Consider the following 24,919-nt stretch of genomic DNA (forward strand, 5'->3'; position numbering starts at 1 on the left):
TGCTCACCATCCCAGGTCACCTAAAAGGGAATTCACATAAAATTTTCTGTCTCCCTCATTCCCCAGCAAATAGTTTTTAAATTCTTACCAAACCCTTACTTTTTAAAACCTCATTGCCTTCATGTCGGGATCCACTCTCCAGGTCGCTAGCTGAGACTCTACACAGCATTCTTGTGAAAACTGTATTAAAACCAGTTGTTTGAATTTTTGTCTCTCCACCAGACTGGAGAATCCTTAAGCTGGACATGTGCGGTTCATAATTTCCCCAATACTTAGCAGAGGACCTGACACATAACAGACATAATAAATATTTGGATGGATGGCTAGTTAAGGGTATCATCGTAATAGAAGGACGGGAAAAGTCCTGGACTCAGAACTCAGCATGGGAGAGAAGTGATAAAACCAAGGGACGTTAACTGCAAAGGAAGCTTGAGCAGTACTCACTAGCAGACGAAGAAACAAATATCTGGGGCAACTGGGGGGCTCAGTCGGTGAAGCGTCCGACTTCGGCTCAGGTCGCGATCTCACGGTTCGTGAGTTCGAGCCCCGCGTCGGGCTCTGTGCTGATAGCCTGGACTGCTTCGGATTCTGTGTCTCCCTCTCTCTCCGCCCCTCCCCTGCTCATGCTCTGTCTCTCCATAATGAATAAATGTTAAAAAATTAAAAAAAAAAAAAAACAACAATAAAAAAGAGTGCAAGACTGACCACACACACACTGTGCTTAATGTAAGGACGTTTGCGGACACGGCCCAGTGACTAGATGAGCACAAGTCGTGGCTAATTGCAGGGAACCCCCCCAAACGTGGCTCTGACTGCGGACCACGCACAGCCCCCTCGGGAACAGCCACACGCAGGGAGCAGCAGTGAGTGACGGACACGCCAAGGGAAAGGAAACGGGGAATCATCTGGCCCGTTGTGTACAATTTCTCTGGTCCTACACACATTCTGGATCACTCCAAGCCAGCTAGGGCTCGTCGACAGGTTTGGTGCCTTAGCAAATTGTGGACATTTCATGATTCCAAGGGACGCCAAGAAGACCGCTTCACAGGGCCTGCCCGCCCGCCGCCCGCACCTACAGTAAACCCCGTGCCGTTCCTGCCCGGATTCTGATCCTTGGGAAGTGGCTTTGGCTTTGTCCTAATATACCTTAGCCTCTTACCAGCGAAGTATGCACCTGTTCGAGATTTCATTTCTCTCTTCCACTGTTTCTCTGTGGGAGAGAGTCCCCCTACCCCCCCTACCCCCCCCCCCCCAGTATTAAGAACGTATCTAAGTTGCAAGTGCCAGAACTCGGAGCACTTAAGTACCTGCACCCTTCCATCCATCATTTGGCTTTACTCCTTCCAGAGAGAAACACTGAGTTCTAGGCCACTGTGTGCCTTAAGTATCCTTTTAGAACTTGGCATAAGCTGTGCAACCTGGTGAACAAAATAGGAAACTGCCCCTCTGACACATGAATAGAAGAAAAGAAAATAAACCCATCTACAGATTGATCTGGGAGTGTGGGCAGTAGACAACACCCAAATTCATATATTTGGTCTAGAAACTCGCCCTACTGGAAATTATGACTGCAAATAGTTTCATTCTGAACTCACCGCACAACCGTTTCAAACTCCCTCAACCCAGGTTTTGAATGCCATTGCCCGGACTGCGTGACGTGCCACACGTGTGAAAGCCCGAGCCGGGAAGCACGTCTCCGTTCTGTCCCAGAGCCCGGCTGGGCCGCCTCTGGGCCGGGCGCGGTGGGCCATCAGTGCCGCAGTGCGCGGTGAGAACGTGCGTCCCCGGCTCTCGTCTCCTGCCTGCAAGGAGATCCCCGGGACGCTGGCCCGGGTGCGGCATGAGACTAGGCGAAAGGAGTCCTCTGAGTAACCAGATTCTAATCTACCTCAAGGCTCCATCAACGTAAGTTAGTAGCTGGACTTCTACGCTGTACAAAGTCACAAAGGGAAGAAAAGGCACTCTGTTCTCCAGGCAGCAGGCGCGGAGGCCGGTGGCTGGACCTGGGAGAGCCGGGACCCGGGGTCCTCGGGGGGCCCGATCCGGCAGGCCCAGGACAGCAGCGGCAGCGGCATCCGTGTGCGGGCCCACGGCTGCCACTGTGGCGAGAAGACAGCCACGTGAGTTACATCCGTGGAGCACTTGCTGTCCTCCCACCCGCTGGCAGAGATGGTCTCACCTCATCGAATGGACACATGCAGAAATGAAGGGAGCCAGACACGGCTCTACCCGTTAATATAGCCTAGTCCCGAAGGCCTCCGAGCCCTCAGGTCATGTCACTCACCTGTCAGCGACAGCCTGGTTCCCCTTCTGCTCCGTAGGACCACGGAAGGCGCAGCCAGAGCCATGGCTCCGATCGCTCACTCTTGTTCCGGTGCCAGAATCATAGGGACCCAGAGCTGAAAGGCACCTAGAGGACCTCCGATTCACCCCAAGGTATGCATCCCTACAGAAACATTCCCGCAAAGTGACCACCCCTGAGCACGCTCCTAAGGCCGCCCCAGGGGACCCACCATGTCGGGACACACTAGTGAGGAGTGGGTCCCCCGCTGAATTAAATGTCACACGTCCCTGGATACCATAATTTGTACGTATCTCGACGGTGAGTGAACACAGGTAGAATGTACCAGCAGAAAATGGTGGACAAGTTTGCTCAGTTACTGGGGTGGAGATGTTCTATACCATAGAGTTTCTGAATTTAGGTTAAATCTCAGGTACATCACGCTTACTCCCCTCACTAACTCGTCCACTTCCTGGGAAATTTCAGGACAAAAGCCAGAAAGCGAGAAGCAAAGAGAAGAGACAGTTCTAAAAATATTTCGTTCTCTGTCGGGCTTTTTCATAAAGCTGCCCCCAGAAAAGGCAATAGGAAAAGGTCCTATAAATGTATGAAAGGTTGTCCTATTTTCCCTCGGGCAGTCACAAAATGCCAGCCGCACCGGAGAGAGATGGAATTTTTCGGACCCTGCAAAATGTCTGTGGTCCTCTTTAGAAGGCTTGGGTCTAAAGACAAACTCTTGTTTGAAAGGCTGAAACTCTGAGGAACCAGAAAATCATCTCGGAAGCTAACAAAAATAACCGGGCTGTTTCCAGAACCGAGAAAACAACCGATGCTCCCGATACTTAATTTGGTTTAGAACAGGCCCACTTTCCCATCTATTTAGATTTCCCATGCTACTTCGATTTCTCTCACCCCAAGATACACACCGACTTCCCGATGAACAGAAAACAAGCATTATTTGTGAAAACGGTTGAGAAGTCGAAGACAGCACGAGAGACCATTGCTAGCTATCGACGTACCATATTCCACGGTGTAGGGTGACAAGTCTTGCCTTTAGCGGTCGCAAATTCTAAAAGAAAACTCAGCGGGTATATATTTGGTGTTTTCCTAACCAAAAGAGTGGGCTAAAGCAATTCTGAAACTACACGGAGCGTGCATTCCAGGACTGAACAAGTAACGATACCACGTATTGTGATCACACGGCAGGTTCCTCAAGGTTAGAGAAGGGAGTTATTCAGAGGCAGCAAGACGGGCCACAGAGAGCCCTGTGCTTTTGGAACTGGCATCAGAGGCACCAGCACGAATTCATGGTTTTGGAGACTCAGAGAGACAGAAATAAAGACGGAAATAGAGAGAAACGCAGAGAAATAGAGCTACAGACAGAGAAACAGTTACAGGGGGTGACGGGGAGGTGGCACACATACCCACACACCTGCCTCCTAGCTCTCTTACCTGACGGGGCCTGGAAGCAACGACGAGCTGATGGCAATGCCACTTGGTGCCCAGATCTTGGTTTCTAAGTACAGTTCTCCACCTAAAGGGACCAGGGCTCCCTGAGGAAAATGGCTGTTTCTTTTTTTTTTTTTAATGTTTATTTATTTTTGAGAGAGAGACAGAGCATGAGTGGGGGAGAGACAGAGAGAGAGGGAGACACAGAATCCGAAGCGGGCTCCGGGCTCTGAGCCGTCGGCACAGAGCCCGACGTGGGGCTCGAACTCGCGGACCGCGAGATCGTGACCTGAGCCGAAGTCGGACGCTCAACCGACGGAGCCACCCAGGCGCCCCGAAAATGGCTATTTCTAAGACTGAAACAGGGAACACACTAGATGGGCCTGTCACGTGTTATGGGGCCAGAGAGCAAAGAAACGCGCCAAGAATGACGGGGACCGTCAGAAGGACGCAGAAGTCATCCCACAGGCCACGTCGGGGATAATCCGCGCAACAAAATAAATGGGCTCAGTACTGAATAAGGAAAGAATTTATGAGCCCACATTGAAACGAATAAATGAGCAAATAAACAACGAAGAGGAAGTTTAGCTTTACAGAAGAATTCCGAACGCTAAACGTAGAAGGAATATCAGAATTAGAAAAGTCACCACTTTGGTTGGCACCTGGCACCAGTGTCCTACTGTCAAAGAGTGATCTGAGGATAGTAACACCAGCAGGTGCACGTGTGACGAGAAGCGTACTTTACGTGGTCTCAAATTGCCTCCTGTATCTTTTACTTCCATTTTTTTTAATGTTTTTATTTATTTTTGAGACAGAGAGAGACAGAGCATGAGCAGGGGAGGGGCAGAGAGAGAGGGAGACACAGAATCCGAAGCAGGCTACAGGCTCCGAGCTGTCCGCACAGAGCCTGATGCGGGGCTCGAACCCATGGACTGTGAGATCATGACCTGAGCCGAAGTCGGCCGCTCAACCGACTGAGCCACCCAGGCGCCCCACTTTCATTTTTTTAAGTGAAACACTGACTTTTTAAAAATTCCATTGTGTAAAAACTCTTGAAAATATCTCACAGAAGACTTATGCAAAATGCTCGTCACAACACTTGGGAAAAGCAAAACCCCGGAAGCAACCCAAATGCCCATCATCAGGAGAAAGGATACATAAACTGCAGTAGATTCAGGCAAGGGGCTACCCTCAAAGGGAAAAAACAAATGAAGCCCAGCCATAAAGCATCAGGATCATTTGTGGTTCTCAAAGCTCGGTTCCGAGACCGCCAGCATCACCCGCAGGTTTGTTAACTGTGCCAGCTCCCCTCCCCCCACCTATTGGACTAGAAACTGAGGCCTGGCAGGAGGGTGGGAAATGGCAGGTGGGTTTTAGGAAGCCTCCAGGTGAGTCTGATAGGCTCAAGTTAGAGAGCCACTGTTGTGGATGAATGTCAGTAACACCTGGGCAGGACGGGCTGGTGTCAGAGCACAATAATATGTCCCTTTACAAGTGAAACCTGGGGACACCTGGGTGACTCAGTCGGTTAAGCGTCCGACTTCGGCTCAGGTCACGATCTCGCGGTCCGTGAGTTCGAGCCCCGCGTCGGGCTCTGTGCCGACGGCTCGGAGCCCGGAGCCCGCTTCGGATTCTGTGTCTCCCTCTCTCTCTGCCCCTCCACCACCTGTGCTCTGTCTCTTTCAAAAATAAATAAATCTAAAAAAAAGTGAAAACTGGCTAACCAGAATAACAGTGCTCATAACCAAAAAAATATGGTAAGTCTATAAAAAGAAAAGCAAGAAATAATGAATCCAAGTTACTCCGTGGAGGAAAGAGGGTAAAATATGGGGAAGGCAGCCTCTGAGAACGACGGTGTTTTACCTCTTCAATTAGGCAGTGGGTACGAGAACCTCCTCACATCTTTTTTTTTTTTTCTGTTTTATTTATTTTTGAGAGAGCGAGCAAGCAGGGGAGGGGCGGAGAGAGGGGAGGACAGAGGATCGGAAGCAGGCTCCGTGCTGACAGCAGAGAGCTCGATGCGGGGCTCAAACTCACCAACTGTGAGACCACGACCTGAGCTGCAGTCAGACGTTCAACCGACAGAGCCCCCAGGCGCCCCGCATCTCCCCACCTCCTCAAGGATGGGGAATGATGGTGACTTTACAGCGAAGCACAAGACAGCCACCACCCTACCGAGGCACCAAACTTCATTAGCATCAGGGACAGAACCGTTATGCCTCCGCGGAGGCTGCATCGAGGAGGCTGCCACAGCACCTCCACGGTCTTCTTGCCGCAAACGCACAACTGGAATTTAATCCTAAGGAAACATCAGACAGACGCCGGCTGAGGGATGTCCTACAAGACACTCTTCCAAAATGTCAAGGTCAGGAAGGACAAGGAAAACCTGAGCCCTTTCAGACTATAGGTGGTTAAAGAGAAATGACCGTTGAGTGCAATGTACTTTGGATTCTAGACCGGAAAAATGTTTTTTTTTTTATAAAGGACATTAAAAAAAAAGGAGGTGAGAGAGGGAGGGAGCCAAACCATGAGAGACTCTTAAAAACTGAGAACAAACTGAGGGTTGATGGGGGGTGGGAGGGAGGGGAGGGCGGGTGATGGGCATCGAGGAAGGCACCTGTTGGGATGAGCCCTGGGTGTTGTATGTAAACCAATTTGACAATAAATTTCATATTTAAAAAAAACAAATAAATAAAAATAAAGGACATCAGTGGGAAAATCGATGAGATTTGAAAGTCTGTAAACTAGAGAATCATGAAATGTCAATTTTACATTCCTGACTTGGATCATTACAGTGCGGCTGTGCTCTGTTTTTGGTAAATATTTGCTGAAAGATTTGGAGGCAAAGGGCCTCGTATCATCAACGCTGGAAGGGTTCAGAATAAAAACTGTGCGTGTCTGTAGGTGTGTATGTGTGTGTGAGCGTGTGTGTAGGTGTGGGTGTGTATGGGAAGAGAGAGAATGGTAAAGCAAATGTGGTGAAATATTAACATCTGGGGAAGCTAGGTAAACAACATGTGGAAAATCCTTGTCCTATTTTTGCAAACTTATTCTAAAAATCTGAGCTATTGCAAAATAACAACTTTAAATCATTTTTCAATTTTTTTAACATTTATTTCTTTTGAGAGAGAGAGAGAGAGAGAGAGAGAGAGAGAGAGGAGACAGAGGATCAGAAGCAGGCTCTGTGCAGAGCCCGATGCAGGGCTCGAACTCACCCTGAGAACTGTGAGATCATGACCTGAGCCGAAACCAAGAGTCAGCCGCTTAACCAACTGAGCCACCCAGGTGCCCCCAATTTTAAATAATGTTCAACTTGCCATTTGTCCACAGTAACCAGGAATATTACACCCACTCAGTTTTCAGCAGGAGCTTCTTGCCGACATGCCAAAAGCATTCATTGTAACAACAACTCACCCTAACGAGTAACAGTTCATAGCAAACCCTTGACATTGGCAGCTAAGTGAAAGAAAAACCACCCATTGTCCAGCCTTCCTCCCTTCAAGTCAGAACAAGTAAGCCCCAAAGGTAACAAACAACCTGAATGCGGCAATGTACTGTAGAAAGTCCTCTTATAATTCCAACTCAGAAAAGTATGTGACATTAGTTAGACAAATTATCCAATCCCTCTGGGCCACTGTCAGATCATCTTTATGGTCTATTTTAATTCTCATTTTTCATAAGAATCCATGCATGAATTTTATAACAGAAATACTGCTTGCTTTATAATTTAAAGGTAAAATATAGATACCACTAAAATCAAATCTAGAAGTTCAAGCAGAACAGCGGCCTGGACATGATACATTTTTCATGAACTATCTACCCTAATAGATCCCGAAATGTATGACCTCAGGCCAGGATGATACGTGACCACTTCCTTATTTCTCATAGTCTGGAAAATAAAAATTTTCTTGTGCTGTTGGATTTCTGGAGCTTAACCAGCTTCACCAACAAGCATGTCCAAATGTCTCAATCATCAGACTGCTGGACATGGAAACAGAGCAATTAACCCCCAAGTCTATGACAAGCAAATAACATCGATCACATCTTTTAAGATATGTAATGAAACAATTTGAATGGATTTGTATCTACCATTCTAGAGAAAATGTTGTGGTACGCTAAACACAATCAACACCCACGTACATATAATTAATTGTTATTCAGCTGGCTTTAATAAAACTAGGTAAGTCACAACTGCTGTGTCTGAATTGCTAATGCTTTGTTTTGTTTTGTTTACACTGCAATCCAGGCCTATCTCAAGAAACAAGAAAAATCCCAAATACAAAATCTAACAGCACACCTACAGGAACTAGAAGCAGGACAACAAAGAAACCCCAAACCCGGCAGAAGAAGAGAAATAATGAAGATCAGAGCAGAAATTAACAAGACAGAATTCAAAAGAGCAGGAGATCAATGAAACGAAGAGTTGGTTTGTTGAAAAAAGAAACAAAATTGATAAGCCTCTAGCCAGGCTTCTCAAAAAGAAAAGAGAGAGGAAACAGATAGAAGAGAGAAATCACAAGTAGATAAAATCTCAAACGAAAACGGATTTGTCACAACCAATCCCTCAGAACTACAAGCAATTATCAGAGGATACTGTGAAAAATTGTATGCCAACAAACTGGACAACCTGGAAGACACGGACAAATTCCTAGACGACCAGATTATTACTAAAACTGAACACCGTGCTGTGACACTATAATTACTTAAGCGACACAAAAGTACCCCACATAAGGCAAATGGTATTTCGTAGCGGCTACTCACCTGAGAGCTCTTGCCGCATTTAGCATCTCCTGAAACGATCACAATTTGATTTTGAAGCAGGTTCTCCATAAAGGAGTATTTTTCTTTCCATATTGGCAGATCCTCTCTTTCTTTTAGGAGTTTGTAATAACGTGACGAATAAGGCAATCCATCAAAAGGGTTAAGTTCCAAGTCCTCGCAGGCCAAAATCCCCTCCTCATCCCCATCGCTGGAATCAAGGGATTCTGGGAAATAGCGCTTCTCGGACACAGAGTTGGGACCTTCCAGCTCTTTTTCTTCCATCTCGTCCGAGAGGGAGCTTAAGCAGCTGGCATCCTACATCGGCTTCCTCCGACAATCACCCACCGCCAACAGGGTTGAAAGTCCACGGACACAGACTCCGGTGTCCTAACTGCCAAGACTTCAGTCCGCGGTCCGGGCAAGTTGAGTGCCTCAAGTCTGCATCCGGTCGCCTCCGCTGGGTCCCCTACGGTCCCGGCTCACGAAGCACTCTTGAGCACGTTAAATGACAGTCAGTAAACCACGCTACCAACAGACAAACAAAGAAGGAAAATCAGACACGAGGTGTTCAGGAGAAAAAGCACCGGTGTTCAAAACAAAAGCGTTAACTGGTTTTTTGTTCTTCTTTCCTGGGAACTGGCTACTGTCTGTCATTTCTGTGGCCTATTTGAAAGCCGAGGAATAATTCAAGGCTCGCTCTTCAAGTTGGGGCAGCTGCGGTTTCCTCCCCGCCGGCCTGGAGACGGTGCCACGCTGAACCTCGTGCTCTCGGCCTGACCTCGATTGCAGGCCCTGACAGCAAAAGCAGCAACCAGGGGATGCGGTGGCCGTTAGGCCCCACCACAGGGTCTCTAACGCCACTACGAGAGACGCTGGTCCCTGCAACAGGGAAGACTGTCAGGGCCCAGGGGGTGTTCCCCTAACACTGGTTACCAGTCTCTATTTTTTTTTTTTTAATTAAGAAACCTTCTAGTTTAGGGGCGCCTGGGTGGCTCAGTCGGTTGAGCGTCCGACTTCAGCTCAGGTCACGATCTCACGGTCCGTGAGTTCGAGCCCCGCGTCGGGCTCTGGGCTGATGGCTTGGAGCCTGGAGCCTGCTTCCGATTCTGTGTCTCCTTCTCTCTCTGCCCCTCCCCCATTCATGCTCTGTCTCTCTCTGTCTCAAAAATAAATAAAAATGTTAAAAAAAAAAATTAAAAAAAAAAAAGAAACCTTCTAGTTTAAAAGAGAGTATTTTTTTAAAACTTCATTTTCCATCTGCCTGTGCCAGTTGACAATGTCAGGCGAGGGAGGTGGATTTCTTTTCTTTTTTTTCCATTTGAGGCTATCACTAGCTTTTATTAGTAAGGTCGTGTCTGTGGAAGTGAACCAGAAATCTCAAGCCTGTTTCTTGAGGTTCCAGGGTCTGCAGCCCAAAATGTCAGACTCAAGAGGCAATAAAAAGAAAACATTTATTTTAAACGAACAAGAGAAACTCCCCCGGCCAGGACAAATCGACACCAGTAACGTATTCCCTACCTGTCGGGTAAGTGATCTTCCAGTCAGGAGTGATTTTTAAAAAAATCCAAATCAACATTGCTGAAAATAAGCGTCTTTTCACATTAAGCAGGTGAACGCACGAAAAAGTCAGAAAAACTCAAGTAAAAAAAGAGCAGAGCATAAAATGCCGTTCATGATACTGTCAGTGAAATTACTCTTTTTACAGCACTCCATTTATCCTCACTATTGCTTTAGACTGTTGGGGCTCAAAGGGCCAACTCCTCAACGTACATAATAAAAAAGGCTTCCCCAATGGTCAAGCCAGGCTCCTGGGAAACAGTCAAACACTCCAGAAGCCCCTGCTGAGTGCCTTCTCAGGGCCTCCATTAATAAACCAGCCATGAGACACACACATAAGGATACGTTTGGGGTCAGGACCAAGAGTTTTAAAACTCACACAAAAATAGGCCAAAAGAGGGAGAAACTAATAACCAGAGGTGGGGGGGGGGAGGGGAAGGATGTTGGAGCTCCTCAAAGGTAGAGTTCTTCAAAATTCATTCTGGAAGCCACTGTTTCCAAATTAAACTGGAGTTACAACGATGTAATAACACAAATGTAATATGGATTAACGGCCCAGCTCTTTGCCACCCCCCTATGGGTGGCACAGAATAGATCCAAGAAACACGATGGCTTGAGATCACAGGACAAGCTAACATTGAGAAGGTATCCAAGAATCAGAAAATCCCAATGCTTAAGAGAAGTTAACATTTAGTTTTATGTTCAACTTGTGCTTTATTCTGATTAGAATCCCTTCTAGGGGGTTCTCATTTGACAGGTAAGTCAAATTGTTGCCATGACCGATGATTGTTGGAGGTACTATTTCTGAACTGTTTTACTTCAAAAAAGAAAAAAAGCACAGCTATTATTTTTACCAGATATACACCCCTGAAATGCCTCTCTTAGTTTTACAATACTCCTTAAAGATGAAATTATCTTGTACTGAGAGTCACATTTATCAAGGATCGAGCGCTTTGAACCCCCAGGGAACAGTCAAGTTTTCTGAAGAGTCATCTTTCTAGAGACCTCAGGGTCCCCTCGCCCCTTCACCACACATACGCTGTACAGCTCTATCACCCATTTCTCTGTCACGGTGAATTCAAGATGGCGGCAGATGCTCTGCCCCTGCTCCCCTGGAGAGGTGGACTCGATTTCCTCTCCCTTTACTCTGAGCTGGCCCCGTGAATCTCTGCCGTCACAAGAAGGCAGTCAAGTGATGCTGAACCACTTCCGAGGTATTCACATGCCTGAATCACCCCCGTTGGAGCCGGCTGTTATTGGGTGAGACGCCCAAGCCACGTGAAAAGGCCACTGGGAAGAGACCAAAACTGGGCTTCTGCTGACAGAAAGCACAGGCATGTCATGTGGGTAAGCCACGGACAGTGCTCCAGCCCAGTCAGGTCTCCAGATGCCCACAGGCCCAGCCAACACAACAGCCAGCAAAAGCAGCACCCACAGGAACCCAGTCAACCCAAAGAATTGTGAGAGGGAACACAGGGTCACCGCTCCTGGAAGCTACTACGTTCCAGGGTAGTTTGTCGTCTTGCAGCAACAGATAACCAAGGCTCTGCCTACTAAAACGATCTTTCTCTTCATGACTCAGGGTCACCATTACGTCAGTTCCTAAACAGAATGATGTCCTCAGACTTCCCTTAAGCGTCCACGGGTCAAAGGCCAGACTACTGGTCTGAAGAGCCACTTTTCTGCAGAGATTCAGTCCCCACGTCCCACTTTGGTCAGTGAGCTTGCCCCGTGAGGCCCCCCTCTGCTTTTCTAACCTGCTCTCCTACCTGGCATGTTAGAAACCAGTTGGGCTTGTTTGACAGGAAGACCTGTAAGGTCGAGTCCTCAAAGGGTTCTATGTTGACTCCAGTAAGTCTGAGCAAAGCTATGAAGTCTGTGACATCTATTTTCACTGCTCAGATGCACTTCTCGCCGCTCTATAGTTCGGAGTTCGGGATTTCGACGGGGCAGTGGCTGAGTCTTCAAGATGGAGGACACGTCTCTGCATTTATCCTGCAACTGACATGAGCCGTGTCAATATTTTCTGGGATATAATTAAATACACATACAAGAGATCCATGTTTCGGCCTCTGGCAAATTTAATAATACCATCCTAAGTAAGGGAAGACAAATATGGTAGGTTACGTGCCACTCAAAATAAAATTTAGTAAAAATTGTTCTGTTGCCAGTAGCAACTATGTTGCACTCCAAAGAATCTGAGAGATTGGTAATTTGCTCCTTTTCAAACCTATCTTACCTATAAACTGGGGACTGCATAATTTGTCAAGGACCGCCCTTTGAAGTGAGTCTATTACAACTTTTAAACGAGTACTTATTAAAATACTACAGACCTAACGTAACACGAAACCACCTCAACAACAAAGAATCAGAAGTTGATGTAAGAGGAGCTACATCTTAGTCATTCAGATGCTTGGCTCTGGTGCAGTAATTCTAGAAATACGGTTCACAGAAACGGAAAGATAAAGTTTGCAAGGGGCTAAGTAAAACAAGGTCGTGAAATCTGTCCGGAGAAACTCTGGTTTAGGTTTCACAGTTCAATGCTCCTCTTCTGCATTTTTCTCCGTGTTCAATTTACTATAAATATATATTCCTCACACCGATCAAATTCTCAAATGTACAACTTTAGGACTTCACGGAGATCTAAAAGGGCCAGTGTGGTCTCATCCGGTCTCACGGCTTCAGTGCCATCCACACGTGGGGGACTCTCACTCATAGGTCCTGTTAATCCTGGCTCTTAAACTTCAGTCTCCTGTGCTCGACCACCGACTGGTCACCTCCACCTTGGATATTTGACAGGCATTTCAACACGTCCTAAACCGAGCTCCTGATGTTTACCCCAGAGCCACAAACCGGGTCCTCCCCTTCTCGACGACTTCCTCCCTTTCAATGGCTCAGACCCAAAATGCTGAAGTTATTCTTGATTTCTCTTTATCTCAAATTCCCCTGCCTACAAAGATGTGCACATCCTAATCCCTAATCCCTGGAACCTGTAAATCTGTACTTTGCATGCCGTCTTCGTGAAGACGTCCTGAAGCTACAGACTCGAGACAGGGAGCCCATCCTGGTGAATCCAGGGTCATCTTGAGTCCTGAAATCAGACGACCTCTCCCAGTTATAGTCAGAGGGAGACAGGACTATGGAAGAAGGGCCAGAGGGATGCCATGTTGCTGGCTTTGAAGATGGAGGGAGGGCCACGAGCCAAGGAGTGACGTGGGTGGCCTCTGAAAGCTGACAAGGAAGTGGATTCTCTCCTAGAGTCTCCAGAAAGGAACACAGCCCTGCTGGTCCCTCGGCCTTAGCCCAGTGAGGACCTTGATGGACTTCTAACCCACACAACTGTCAGATCGTAAGTTACCACTAACTGCGGCGACTTGCCCGACCACCCGATCACGTCAGTCCTACTTCCAAAACGCCTCAAGCACTGTGAGCGGCTGGTCACCTGGGCCACGACAGCAGCCTCGTGACTGGCCTTCTGCTTGCACCCTTAGCCCCGCTGTCACTCCTCAACCCAGTCGCAGCGACCCCGTTCAAGTCAGCACGTGGTTCCTCTGCTCAAAGTCTCTACCGGCTTCCCAGCTCCTCTGACTCCAAGGAGAACCCCAAACACTTAACAGGACTGATGGGCCTGGTGGCTCCGCCCTCACCTCCGACCACCCCCCTCGCTCCCCCCACTTCTAGCCCCGTGGCCCCCTCGGTGTTCCTCGGACACCCTGACGTGTGTGGGCCTGGGGACGTCATGGCTGTTCCCCTCTCTGAAAGGCCCTTTCCGCAGGTGTCCCCATGGCTACTACCCTTTCTTCGTGAAGGTTTTCTCACACGCCCACCCGGCGAGGGCTCACCGGCCACCCTAAACTTTGACCCACCCCCCCCATGACCCAGACCCACTTCCTAGCCTCTCTTCCTGCTTTGTTTTTTGCCCCTTCTTGCTCACCACCGTCTAACAAGGTATGTATTTGTACCTGTTTACCTCGTTTCTGGTGGAAGGCCAGCACCCCTCAGCAGAGCTGTGTCTCTCTTGCTCACGGCCATCTACAGCAGAGTCCGCATGCTAAGCCTGTGTAAATATTGGTTGAGTGAATCATGTTAGCACTTCAGAGATATTTTTGTTCAGCTTCCCAAGTTGCCCCACGTTGTGTCAGGGACAAAGTCCTTCAAAGCGCCTCAGGATCTGGTTCCTCCCATGTGCCGGGGCCTTCATTTCACGCCGAGATGCTGGTGACAAGCTATTGTCACTAGGCTTCCGGGTCTCTAAAGGCTCTGGCCCGAAATGCTGGTGAATCCCCAGGTTCCAAAACTGAAACGTTTGTACGGGCTCTTGGTTTTCCCTTGAATCACACACCCAAGCCACAGTTAACTCTTGTTTCCACACCGAAGGTGGGTTTCTCTCGAGCCTTTCAGAAGAGTCGCCGAGCTGCCCTGAGTGGATGGAGGTGCACACCATGCTTGGGGCAGGCCCCTGACCTTCAGAGCTCCCGGAGATGACCAGTACTGGGGAGCAACGTCCTTCTGGATTAGGAAACTACTCAACCATCTGTGCTTATTATCCTTTCCCCACGTTTTGAGTCTCTCTACTCAGACTGTTATTGGAGCGCTACCTACCCTCTCGGGTAATTTCCACAGTCTGAGCCCACATACAGTGGGTGCTCAGTTAGCGATTAGAGGCTGAGCAGATAATGACCGAATCGCTTTCTGTTCTTCAGGGATCTTCCACTTTTAAGACTAACATCTGTTTTATTACAGGTACTATTCATGATCTAAAAGGTTCGCCCTGTCCTCAGGTTTTCTCATCCTCCACGCCTAGATTTTTGGTCTTTCGTTCACTTCTTCGGCCAGTACCTGGGGGCCCACCAAGTGTCTGTCCTGTAGACACAGTGGTGCCACAGAGACAACAGGCAGGTTTGGGTCCTGTCCTCAGGGAGCTCACCGTCCCTCGAGGCAGAGCACGGGGTGTGAAACACGGATGGTCTGGGACATGCGGACTTAGTCTTATGGTCAAGGAACTAAAAGAAGGAGGATGTGGCTGGTACCTGAAAGGAGAGAGAAGGTTCTGGGACAGATGCGCTCACAGAGGAGACGTGGCCACGTCACCAGAGACTCGATGTGCTACAGAGATGGCGTTTTATTTTAAGTGCCATGGGCCAAACTCACCCGGTCATTTCTTAACCCAAACTTTTATGTTTTACACTTCTGGTTTTCTTTATAATTCTCCTCCTAAATTTGATATATTACTCTATTTGTTAATACCAAAAATTATAATTTTCTTAAAGTCATTAGTGAATCAAGTTGTAGGAGAGCTGGTAACAGTTGAAGGCAAAGGGCAGAATGGAACAGAGAGTGGGGTTATGATCTGGCTTAGCAAGCAGGGCAATAAATCATTTTCACATAAAAAAATCTTAAGATTAAAAACTAAATAACATCTCTTGAGCATTTTAAATCATTTTCCCATAGTCTATGAAAATAGTCTGTTCTGTGTGATCTAATTTACAGCCAGTCCCTTTCACGTCCACTCTTTAGAAAAAGGGTTGTGGGAGAAAAGGGAATGAACACACACACACACACACACACACACACACACACCCCTTACCTTTCAAAAAATTATTCTTTTTATAGGACTCCCAAATCTGTTGTGACCCTATTTGACCAATGAATTTTTCTTGAAGAATCAGTGTTAGTTTGTATCGAAACCTTAAAAATAGTTTAGTATCTATTTAATGTCTCTTCGTATTCTGTACAGCAGTAAATGTTTTATTACTAATATATTTGCATATAGGATCAAACAGAACCAGTCATAAAAAGAAAAAAAAACCCTAAGGATGAATCTTCTATAAATACTAAGCTTCATAAGTTGTGCTTTTGTCATTTGTATCCCCAAACTCAGATATTCCCCAGTGTCCCAGATTTCGGGATCTCCTAGGAGAAACACTACCCGTGATAAAGTGAGCTCTGATCTCTATTATGATAGTCTAAGGGCTGAAAAATAAAAAGTATTAATTCTGGCCATTTACGGGAGCAGCGTAGTAAAAGGAGACCTCTGTCTATGCGGAATCTTTGGAACCAAGCTGTAACACTAATGCAAACACTCAGAACACGCGCTCAACACGTTTACTCGGATTTTCACTTTGCCCTCTTGCTCTAGGTTCACGGCAGACTTCCTAAAGTCAAGATCCATTTCCAAGCCCTCTTTACAATTCTATGAAATAAGACAGAAGGCTTTGTACAGACGTGATCAATAAATATCTGCCGAACTAATAAACAATATCCTTGTAACCCATAATTATAATGTTTAGAACACAGAAGGTTAATGAGGCATTACGAGTGACTAATAACTGTCTTCAGGATAAAAGGCTATTATTTTTTAGAGAACAGGATCACTGATCCAACATTCCATGCCAATTCTATTCAGAATGCTTATTTGTGGCAACATAAAGAGCTTGCACCGCATGTAAATCAACCCATTGCTTCCTTCATTGAAGAAGTCTTGCTATTAAAAATGTCAGCTCAGGAGAACAGTATGATTAGTGCCACAGCCTACTGACATCTGGCACAAGCCCCTTATCTCACTGCAGACCAGTAACAGTCTGTGGACGGACACCGGTTCGCAGACTACACTTTGAGAAGCACGGTTCGATACTGCTACTAAAGGTGCACCAGTAACAATAATGGTAATGACGATAATTCTATCAATTAGCCTTTATAGAGCATGCTTATTGGGTGACAGATGCTCTAGGTACTTAAACACTTTGTATGGACTATTTCATTTACACTCTTAAAGACCCCATGAGGGTTCACTTTATTATTTCCATTTTTCAAGTGGGGACATTTAAGCCATCAGAGCTTTGTTAATTTCTCCGGCTTCTAAGAGCTCGTCTGTGGCAGAGCAGGTGCGTGAAGTCGGGAAGTCTGATCTCAGCTTCACCTCAGTTAAGTGTCGAGCGGGGGCCTGACCGCGTTGTGCCACACTGCTTCCGGACTGCACACAAGAACACGGGCTCACGCCGGAACACTGTGGGCTGAAGAAACACTTGACGCTATGGGGGATGTCAGGCAGGGTGGTCTGGAAGAAATACCATACAACAGAAAATGTGCAGTTCCCTTACGGAAAGAAAAACGTTGAAGATGTTTGAAAACCATGGTTGTAATCACCCACGTGGAGTTACAAATATTTAATATGTAAACTTTATCTCCCAGGCCTGTTATACTTTAATTGACACAATGGGCTTATCATTACTAGGACTTTTAGAAGGTTACCCCGTTGTTTGCTTTTGTTTTAATTGGCTCGGAGCTCCCCAAAGCACATCCCTTTGGTTTCCAGCATCTACTTGAAACCTTTCTTGGACGAGATAAAAGCTAAACATTTATTAAAAAAACAAACAAACAAACAAACTTTACTGCCAGACTTCTAACAAGTTGACTTTGTTTTGATCTTAAGTAAGCAAATTAAATCAACTGACTTTAAAAACACGCCAATTTCAAAAATGATTCACTTTTAACTCAATATTGGTTCACTCCAAATACTGCTTGGGGGCGCCTGGGTGGCTCAGTCGGTGAAGCATCCGACTTCGGCTCAGGTTCATGATCTCGCTGTTCGTGAGTTTGAGCCCCGCCTCGGGCTCTGTGCTGACAGCTTGGAGCCTGGAGTCTGCTTTGGATTCTGTGTCTCCCTTTCTCTCTGCTCCTCCCCTGCTTGTACTCGGTCTCTGTCTCTCTCAAAACTAAGTAAACATTAAAAAAAATTTTTTTTAAGTTAAAAAAAAATACACCTTGAATAACCAGTCCTGCACAATTAATATAAGAATCCTACGTTCCACTGGTAATTTAAGTTTTTTTAGACTTATATACAGGAAGATCTCCCAAGCGCAATCAATACTTACGTATCATAACAACCTATCACTTCTCATATGCAAATTCAGAAAGGGTTTTATTAGAATCTCAAATGACTGGGCCATTTCATGCTTTCAATATGGCTTTGTTTTACTGAATAATACTCTAGAAACTAATATCTGAGTAAAGGTCTGCTAAAATATTAATTTGGCTTATTTATGCAGTCTAGTTAGATATCTGAGCAAACGGGTGAGATCTAGTAAAACCTGAAATCTTAAGAACAGGTTACTGCAGCCTTCACTAGGAAGTTAACATTGTTATTTTACCTCCAACAAATACAAAAGGAACTTACACCCACCTTTTTGTAAAGACCGGATTTGTTTGGGGTACCACCATAACTCCTGAAGCTATGTTTTGCTTGAATTATTCCAAATGGAGATTGTGAAAAACCACAAATATCAGCAAATTGTCTTTTCTTAACAAAGTAATGGATAGTCACTTTTCAGTAACTTGAATAAACCAATAATAGTTTGACAAACTGTGTCATGCATTCTATGGCAGGTGGAAGAGAAGAGAATTATTCCAGGCAATGCCAATGCATGAACCCCTCAAGAGTAGGGATTCTGTTTTATTAATCCTCCCACATTTGGAGCTTCCTTTTTTGGCCACGCCTCTTTCGTCCCCTTGGGTTCTTCCACCGCACCCACCGCATGTCAAATAACCGTGCACCCCAGGGTTCCATCCTCCACTCTCTCTTCTCGTTCCACATCCTCTCCCGGGGGAAAAATCGTTCATATTTTTGCTTCGATGACTGAATGCTTCATCTCAAGTTCTACCTTAATCTCAGACTTCTTTCTTTAGGTCCTGACTTACATGTCCAACTACTAGTTAAGGGACATCCCCGTTTAGAAGATGGGCATTCAAAGGAACTGAACTCATCCCGTCTGCACTTCTCACACTCCTTAAAAATAGAAAAGCCCTCTTTCCTTCTTTTGTGTTCTGGATTTCAACAATTAGCAGGGCAATTCCCCCCATCACCTGGGCATCATCCCTCTCCACATGGCTTCTGCCTCTTCGCATCCTACAGCCCCAAACTGGCTGTTGGGACCTCTCTCCCTATTCACGGCCCTCCCGACCGCCACTGTGATTTGATCATTTCTTCATGGGATTACTACAAAGCCTCCAACTTTGTTTTTTTCTGCCTCTAGTTCTGGCTCTCCACCAATCTGTCCTTCACATGCAGCCAGTGGCCCCTTTCAAATGGAGAAGTGATCACGTCACTGACCCAAATCCTTCTCATTACCTTCACGATAAAAATCTCACTCTTTGCGTTCTTTCTGATTTAATGCCTATCTGCCCCTCAGCTCCACTTCCTTCTGTGCTCTTCTAGTAAGTTCTCTCTGCTCCAGCCACAATGAACTCCTGCTTAGAGTTGCTTTCCTGTGCCTCTGCGCCTTTGCCCAAGCTGTTCCTCTGCCTAGGAAGCCCTCACACAATCCATCAGTCATTTCCTAGTCCCTTTACGAAGGGCGATCCCCAGGAAGTACCTAACATGTTACGGATGTTCCGTAAACGTTTGCTATACTCCTGCAATGACAACCATTTATGTTTAAGGAGTTCTTTACAATATAGGAGATATTTTCACTCATATCTATAATCACATTTAATTGACTTTGATTTTCAAAACTGGACCGTGAAGACAATCACTGCAGATCTCATTCTCCCCAGTTATCCACGAGGAAACAGGGCTCTGAACTTTCCAAAGTGGCATAGCTCAAAATTAACGCAATCATCCCTGACTAAAAGCTTGTCCTTTTTTATTATTATCCTAAATTATGAGCTGAAAACCCACGATGAGCTAAAAGGGGGTACTGGACTTAGCTCCCCAAATGTTTAATCAGAGGCACAGCCCCAGGCACATCAAATGACAGAAAACTCTACAAGGGCGTATAGTACAGGGCCGGGTGCCAAACTGGCTAGTGCCCCCAGGAGGCGAGAGAGAAGTGCATTTTGTGAGCATTAGCCTAATCCTGGAAGACTTTCCAGATGCGGGGGCAGCAGCATGGGCCTGATGCCCAATTACGCTAAGAATGAGTCAACGCTGAAAGAGCATTCCTTGAATCCAACTATTTGAGTGCGGACCTCTACAGGTCTGAAGGACAAAGAGGAAACAAGCAGACTCGAATCTGTTTTCCTTGACTGAACTTTTGTTAAGTTTCAGAAACGAGTGGAGATGGGGGCGCCTGCGCAGCTCAGTCGGTTGAGCATCCAACTTGGGCTCAGGTCATAATCCCGACTGTGTGTTGATTTTAGGGGATAGTGTGCTTAGGGGAGAAATAACTGGCTGAGGGGGTGAAAGTGGGGGAGGGAAAGGTATAAACACATCTAAAGACGATTCGTGGGTTGGAGCCCTGTGTCAGACTGTGTGCTGACAGCTCGGAGCCTGCTTCGCATTCTGTGCCTCCCTCTCTCTCTGCCCCTCCCCAGCTCGCAGTCTGTGTGTGTGTCTCTGTCTCCCAAAAATAAATAGACGTTAAAACAACTAAGACAAAAAAAAAAGTGGAGAAAAAAGTACCCTCCCTCTGGCAAAACAAAAAACAAACAAAAATCCAGTAACAAAAATGAAAACTTCCTCTGACTTATGATACTAACGCATCCTATTTGCGTTAAATAACGTTAACTTCCTATGACAATTATGTTTACTTTGAATTGCTGCAGCTAAGAGATTGGAGTAAGAAAAAGAGAGGCTATGTCTGTCCCTTCACTGCCACCTTATTCCCTGGTGACAGTGCTTTGGTTTGCTATGTTTAGTTAAGCCATCAGCAAAGAACATAATGTAACTATTCTATCTAATTTGATGAGCTTGGCAATTTCATTAAAAATCAGGACTTTATTGTTTTTCGCCTGGCCACCAATTACATCCTGAGCAGGCCAATGAAAGAAATAGAAAACATGTGGCCGGAAATCCCCAAAAGGGGCAACCAATACCTTCACCGTTCATCTCAACCCCTATCCCCTTAGCAACTTTCTGACCTCAGGATAATGAAACATATCCCTTTATCTAAAGCAATTTCTCTAAAACGCTCTTTTCACTCGTTGGACAAACACAAGGACACCGTACCAGGTGCTGGAGGGAGAAAGAGAAATGAATGTTGTCTTTAGATGTGTTTATACCTTTCCCTCCCCCACTTTCACTCCCTCAAGCAGTTATTTCTTCCCTAAACACACTATCCCCTAAAATCAAATGTGGCTTTTCACAGTTGCCAACTATTACCTGAAATATTTCAACGCAAGATTTCCTCAATGTCAAGTTCGTAGCTACTGATAAAATCATTTTTTCCATACCGCCAAGCATAAAGTACTTTCCCAACACACATTTCCATTTTTCCAACCTTAAAATCTGCACGCAACCACCAAACTCTTGAGTCCTTGTTACTTCAGCATGGAGATCTACAATATTGTTTCTTCGTTCTTTTTAAGTGCAAATAGCAAATCCTTTCCTGTCTGAGAAAATACAACCCTACCTCTTTTATGTGTTCATAAAGACCAGGTTTTTATCACTCTCTTGTCACTTTGATTATGATATTCCTAATGGACACCGCTATGTTGGTTTCTTGGATGAAAAGACCAATTCACAATGTTGCTAATGGTTTGAAAACTAGCGTTTGCAAACACGGGTACTCCAGAAGCGCTGTTGACCTTAGATGCCGTTCGTCTGAAAATGCATCCCCTGTCTCTAAGTTTCAGGGAACAGGTAATTAAGGTGCCATGAAGTGTTTACTTTCCAATCTGAATTTATTACTTCAATATTTTAGTTCATGAGTTATGGGTTCTGTAGAGATCACACTGCTTGTCAATATCCACGCATAAACCTTCTTGCTTTGACAATTAATCTGAAAAAGGCCCAATACAGTCCGAGAGAGGAACAGCCGAGTTTGGTGGAACATAATAAACGTCCACTCCCATCATAGAATATATGCTTCTCAGGTTCAATTAACCTCTGAACGATTCTCTTTCTAAGAGGAAAGCAATTTACCTTGGCGTCCTTGTCATCTACGGAGTGGAAATCTCTCTAGTGGCAAAGAATGAGTAATGGCTTACACGACCCAAAAAGGGCTCTCTTCATTTCCCTCCGGTGCTGTCTAGAGCAGCCGTAGGAACTGGCAGAGGAGCCATAATCGGCAGATACGAGCACGAAATCAATCATGCAGTTTCCACCCGCCCGCACTTGCCTTCTCAATCTTTTTCCTGCCTCTCCTCCATTTTTCTTCCCTCTTTAAGGCTGCTCGTTTTTCTTAATCTTTGACTCTCTCTCCTGGTTGTTTGCATTTTTACAACCTACCAGACACAATCTCCTGTGATCCTCAAAGCTTCCTTAACAGCACAACGGGCACCAGGACTTCAAAACCCACTTATTAGGATACTATTGTGTGGGATAATGTTACGTTTGTTTAACAGCCCTCTAAAGTTTTGGTACAAAATATGTGGACTCCGCAGCTCAACCGAAAACGGGGAGGACTGAAATAAACAACACACACACACACACACACACACACACACACACACACACACACACACACACGATCCAACCGGAAAGATCCAACCCCAGGCCCACTGCCTGAAATGTGATACTTGGGATGACAGTGCAATGTGGGGCACCGGAATTCTCCTGGGTTTCATGATTCCAGGGACACACTTGGCCCACCGCCGACCACAGAAAAGGCTCTCATTGGCTTTACGCTTCCCATAAATGCGGCCCCGGGGGACCACCCTCCCCGGGCCCGGCCGACGCCCCGGCTGCCCAAGAAGCCCCTGTTAGGAGGGCTGGGGTGCCAGGGTTCGCTCCTGCCGCTGACACGCGGGCTGCGGGAGGCAGCAGCGGGGACGCGGCCCCCACCCGGGCGGTTCCGGGAGTGGGGGCGGGGTCGTCCGGGGCCAACGGGCGGGCAGGGGGGCCCCGGGGCGGCGGGGGGCGCGCGGAGCCCCGGCGGCCGCAACAGGTGCGCCGCGGCCGCCCACCCGCCCCTCCCGCCGCCCGGCCGGCCTTTACCTGCAGCGGCGGCTCCCGAGTCCGGGGAGGGAGGCCCGGGCCCGGCCGCCCTTCCCAGCCGGGCAGGCCGAGCTCGCCGGACGCACGGACCGACGGACCGACGGACACCTCGGGAAGGAGACTGGGGGCCGGAGGCCCCCGCCCCGAAGGCCCGGGCACAGACCCCGCCGAGGGCGCGAGGGCTACTGGGGGGGGATGGGGGGCGCGACCGCCCGACCGGGCCTCAGGGGCAGAGTCTCCAGCCGACGACCGGGTCGTCACCCTCGCTCGGTGCCCCCGGCGACGCGCGGGCCCTCGCGCTCGCCCGCGTTTCTGGGCGGTTTTGGTCCCTCCCTCTCGCCGTCCTTCTGGCCCCTCCTCCCCGCCCTCCGGGTTGTCAAGGCAACCCGAGCGACGCCGGCCGCGGCGGAGAGGCGTTAGGAGGGGCGGCGCCGGGGCTCGGCCCTTGGGGGCCCGGGAGCGGCTGACCATGGAGCCCCAGAGTAAGGGGGCCCGGCGGGGCGGGCCGGGGCCTCTCGGGGGCGAGGGTGGGCGCCCCGGACGCGGTCCGCCGGCTTTTGACACGGAAACAACGGTTCTCCCCCGTCGCGCTTTTCTCTCCCGGAGGGAGCAGAGGGGCTAAAGCTGCGGCGGGAGGCCCGCGGGGTCAGGAGCGCCGAGGGAAGGCGCCTGGGAGCCGGAGGGACGCGAGAGCTGGGGAGTGTGGCCCGGGGGAGGCAGCGCCCCCGCGGCGTGCTTTCCTGAAATTGCAACCGAGCAAATCCGTGCACTCTCAGGACCACGTTCATTGTTGTCATTTTAGTTCAGTCCGTTTCGCTGTCAAGAGCCGTCCTGCTTCTAAAACGTCAGCAACTGAGCAGGCAGCGAGGCTGGGTCTTGCATTTACGACGGAGACCCCGTCCTCCCCCGCCCCCTCCATAGTCGCTGATTTAAAGGAGAAAAAAATGGGGCTTTTGTCCAAGCTTATTCGATTCATCGCTAGGGGTCCTACGAGGTAGGACTCTCCAAAACCAAACAAAACAAGAATCCTTTTCCCGTTTCCCACATTGTTTGGCAAAAGGTGGGCAGTCTGGAGTGGCGAGATCTAATACGCGCTCCGACTTATCTGGGCTCCCCAGCCCCCAAACCTCTCTAGGGCCGTTGTGCTCTGTCCTCCTTTTCCAAGCTAATGCCTTGTTGCTCCTTTTGCTCTTAAAACAAGAACAGTGTTTTCTACGGACACTTGGAAGGCCTTAAACCTTTATAGAAGGATACATCCCGTTTGACTCTCAAAACCAAGTCGTCTTTTCTTGGACAATTTGAGAAATGGAAGTAATCAGACCAAATCCATTCTCTGGGAGAAAGGCTGGCATTTAAAAAAGTCATTAGTTTCCAGCAAGAAGGTTTTAAAGGTTGGTTTCCTTTCTTTTCACTCATTTGCTGGGGCAAAGCTTACAAGTTGTGAGTTACAGTTGCTCGAGTTGAATTTATACACTATTTCTGCCATTTGCATGTATCTCACTGGATGCTACGTCTTTAACGCAACTTGTTGAAAGATGCTGAATGTGCAACGGTGCTAAAATGTTTGCGGTCAAACTGATGCTGGGCTGTCTGTGTATGTTCTCTGTTTAGGGAAGAGATGAAATGAAATCTATCTTTTAGAAACAGCCCCTCTATTCCTTCAGATATATGTTATTGTTTAAATGTGTGAAGTTTACATTTCACTTAATTCAGTGCTCACTGTCTTTATCCACTCACTCATTCATGGTATGTATTATGTTCCAGACACTGCTCTGGAGATCGGGAGTGGGACGATGAACAGGGCAGTGGTTGGGTCATCCCAGGAAAACCCGGGAGAGACCCGGGGAACAAACCTCGCCTCTCTGAGGTCTGAGACTGGGGGAGAGGAGATGGACAGAAAGCTTCTGGGAGGAAGTGATAGGAGGCCTGCAGAACGACCCAGTGAAGAGTAAGGGAAAAGGGTGGACGCAGAGGGAACCCCTGATATGTAGGCCCTG

At 47.4% G+C, this 24,919-nt stretch overlaps 2 protein-coding genes across 3 annotated transcripts in view; one reads left to right on the forward strand and one right to left on the reverse strand.

The window, feature by feature from the left end:
- DHX32 (DEAH-box helicase 32 (putative)) overlaps positions 1–23,210 on the reverse strand; it is a 53,282-nt gene extending 30,072 nt beyond the window's left edge. The window contains exons 1-5 of one of the 2 annotated variants that reach the window (XM_047073590.1): positions 22,923–23,210; positions 16,968–17,105; positions 14,019–14,105; positions 11,818–12,049; positions 8,492–9,016 (exon numbers count right to left, since the gene is read on the reverse strand). In XM_047073590.1, the coding sequence (XP_046929546.1) occupies positions 8,492–8,773 (282 nt within the window). In that variant the 5' untranslated portion in view covers positions 8,774–9,016; positions 11,818–12,049; positions 14,019–14,105; positions 16,968–17,105; positions 22,923–23,210. The remainder of the gene's footprint in view (positions 1–8,491; positions 9,017–11,817; positions 12,050–14,018; positions 14,106–16,967; positions 17,106–22,922) is intronic. The other variant, XM_047073591.1, reaches the window with a different exon arrangement.
- Positions 23,211–23,365: 155 nt separating this feature from the next.
- FANK1 (fibronectin type III and ankyrin repeat domains 1) overlaps positions 23,366–24,919 on the forward strand; it is a 103,647-nt gene continuing 102,093 nt past the window's right edge. The window contains exon 1 of the mRNA XM_047073603.1: positions 23,366–23,404. Coding sequence (XP_046929559.1) covers positions 23,392–23,404 — 13 coding nt within the window. The 5' untranslated portion in view covers positions 23,366–23,391. The remainder of the gene's footprint in view (positions 23,405–24,919) is intronic.

The sequence above is a fragment of the Lynx rufus genome, unplaced genomic scaffold (genome assembly GCF_022079265.1).
Source record: "Lynx rufus isolate CCGP_SWC_20201006 ecotype Redwood Valley unplaced genomic scaffold, mLynRuf1.p SCAF_11, whole genome shotgun sequence".
In the NCBI taxonomy this organism is placed as follows: domain Eukaryota; kingdom Metazoa; phylum Chordata; class Mammalia; order Carnivora; family Felidae; genus Lynx; species Lynx rufus.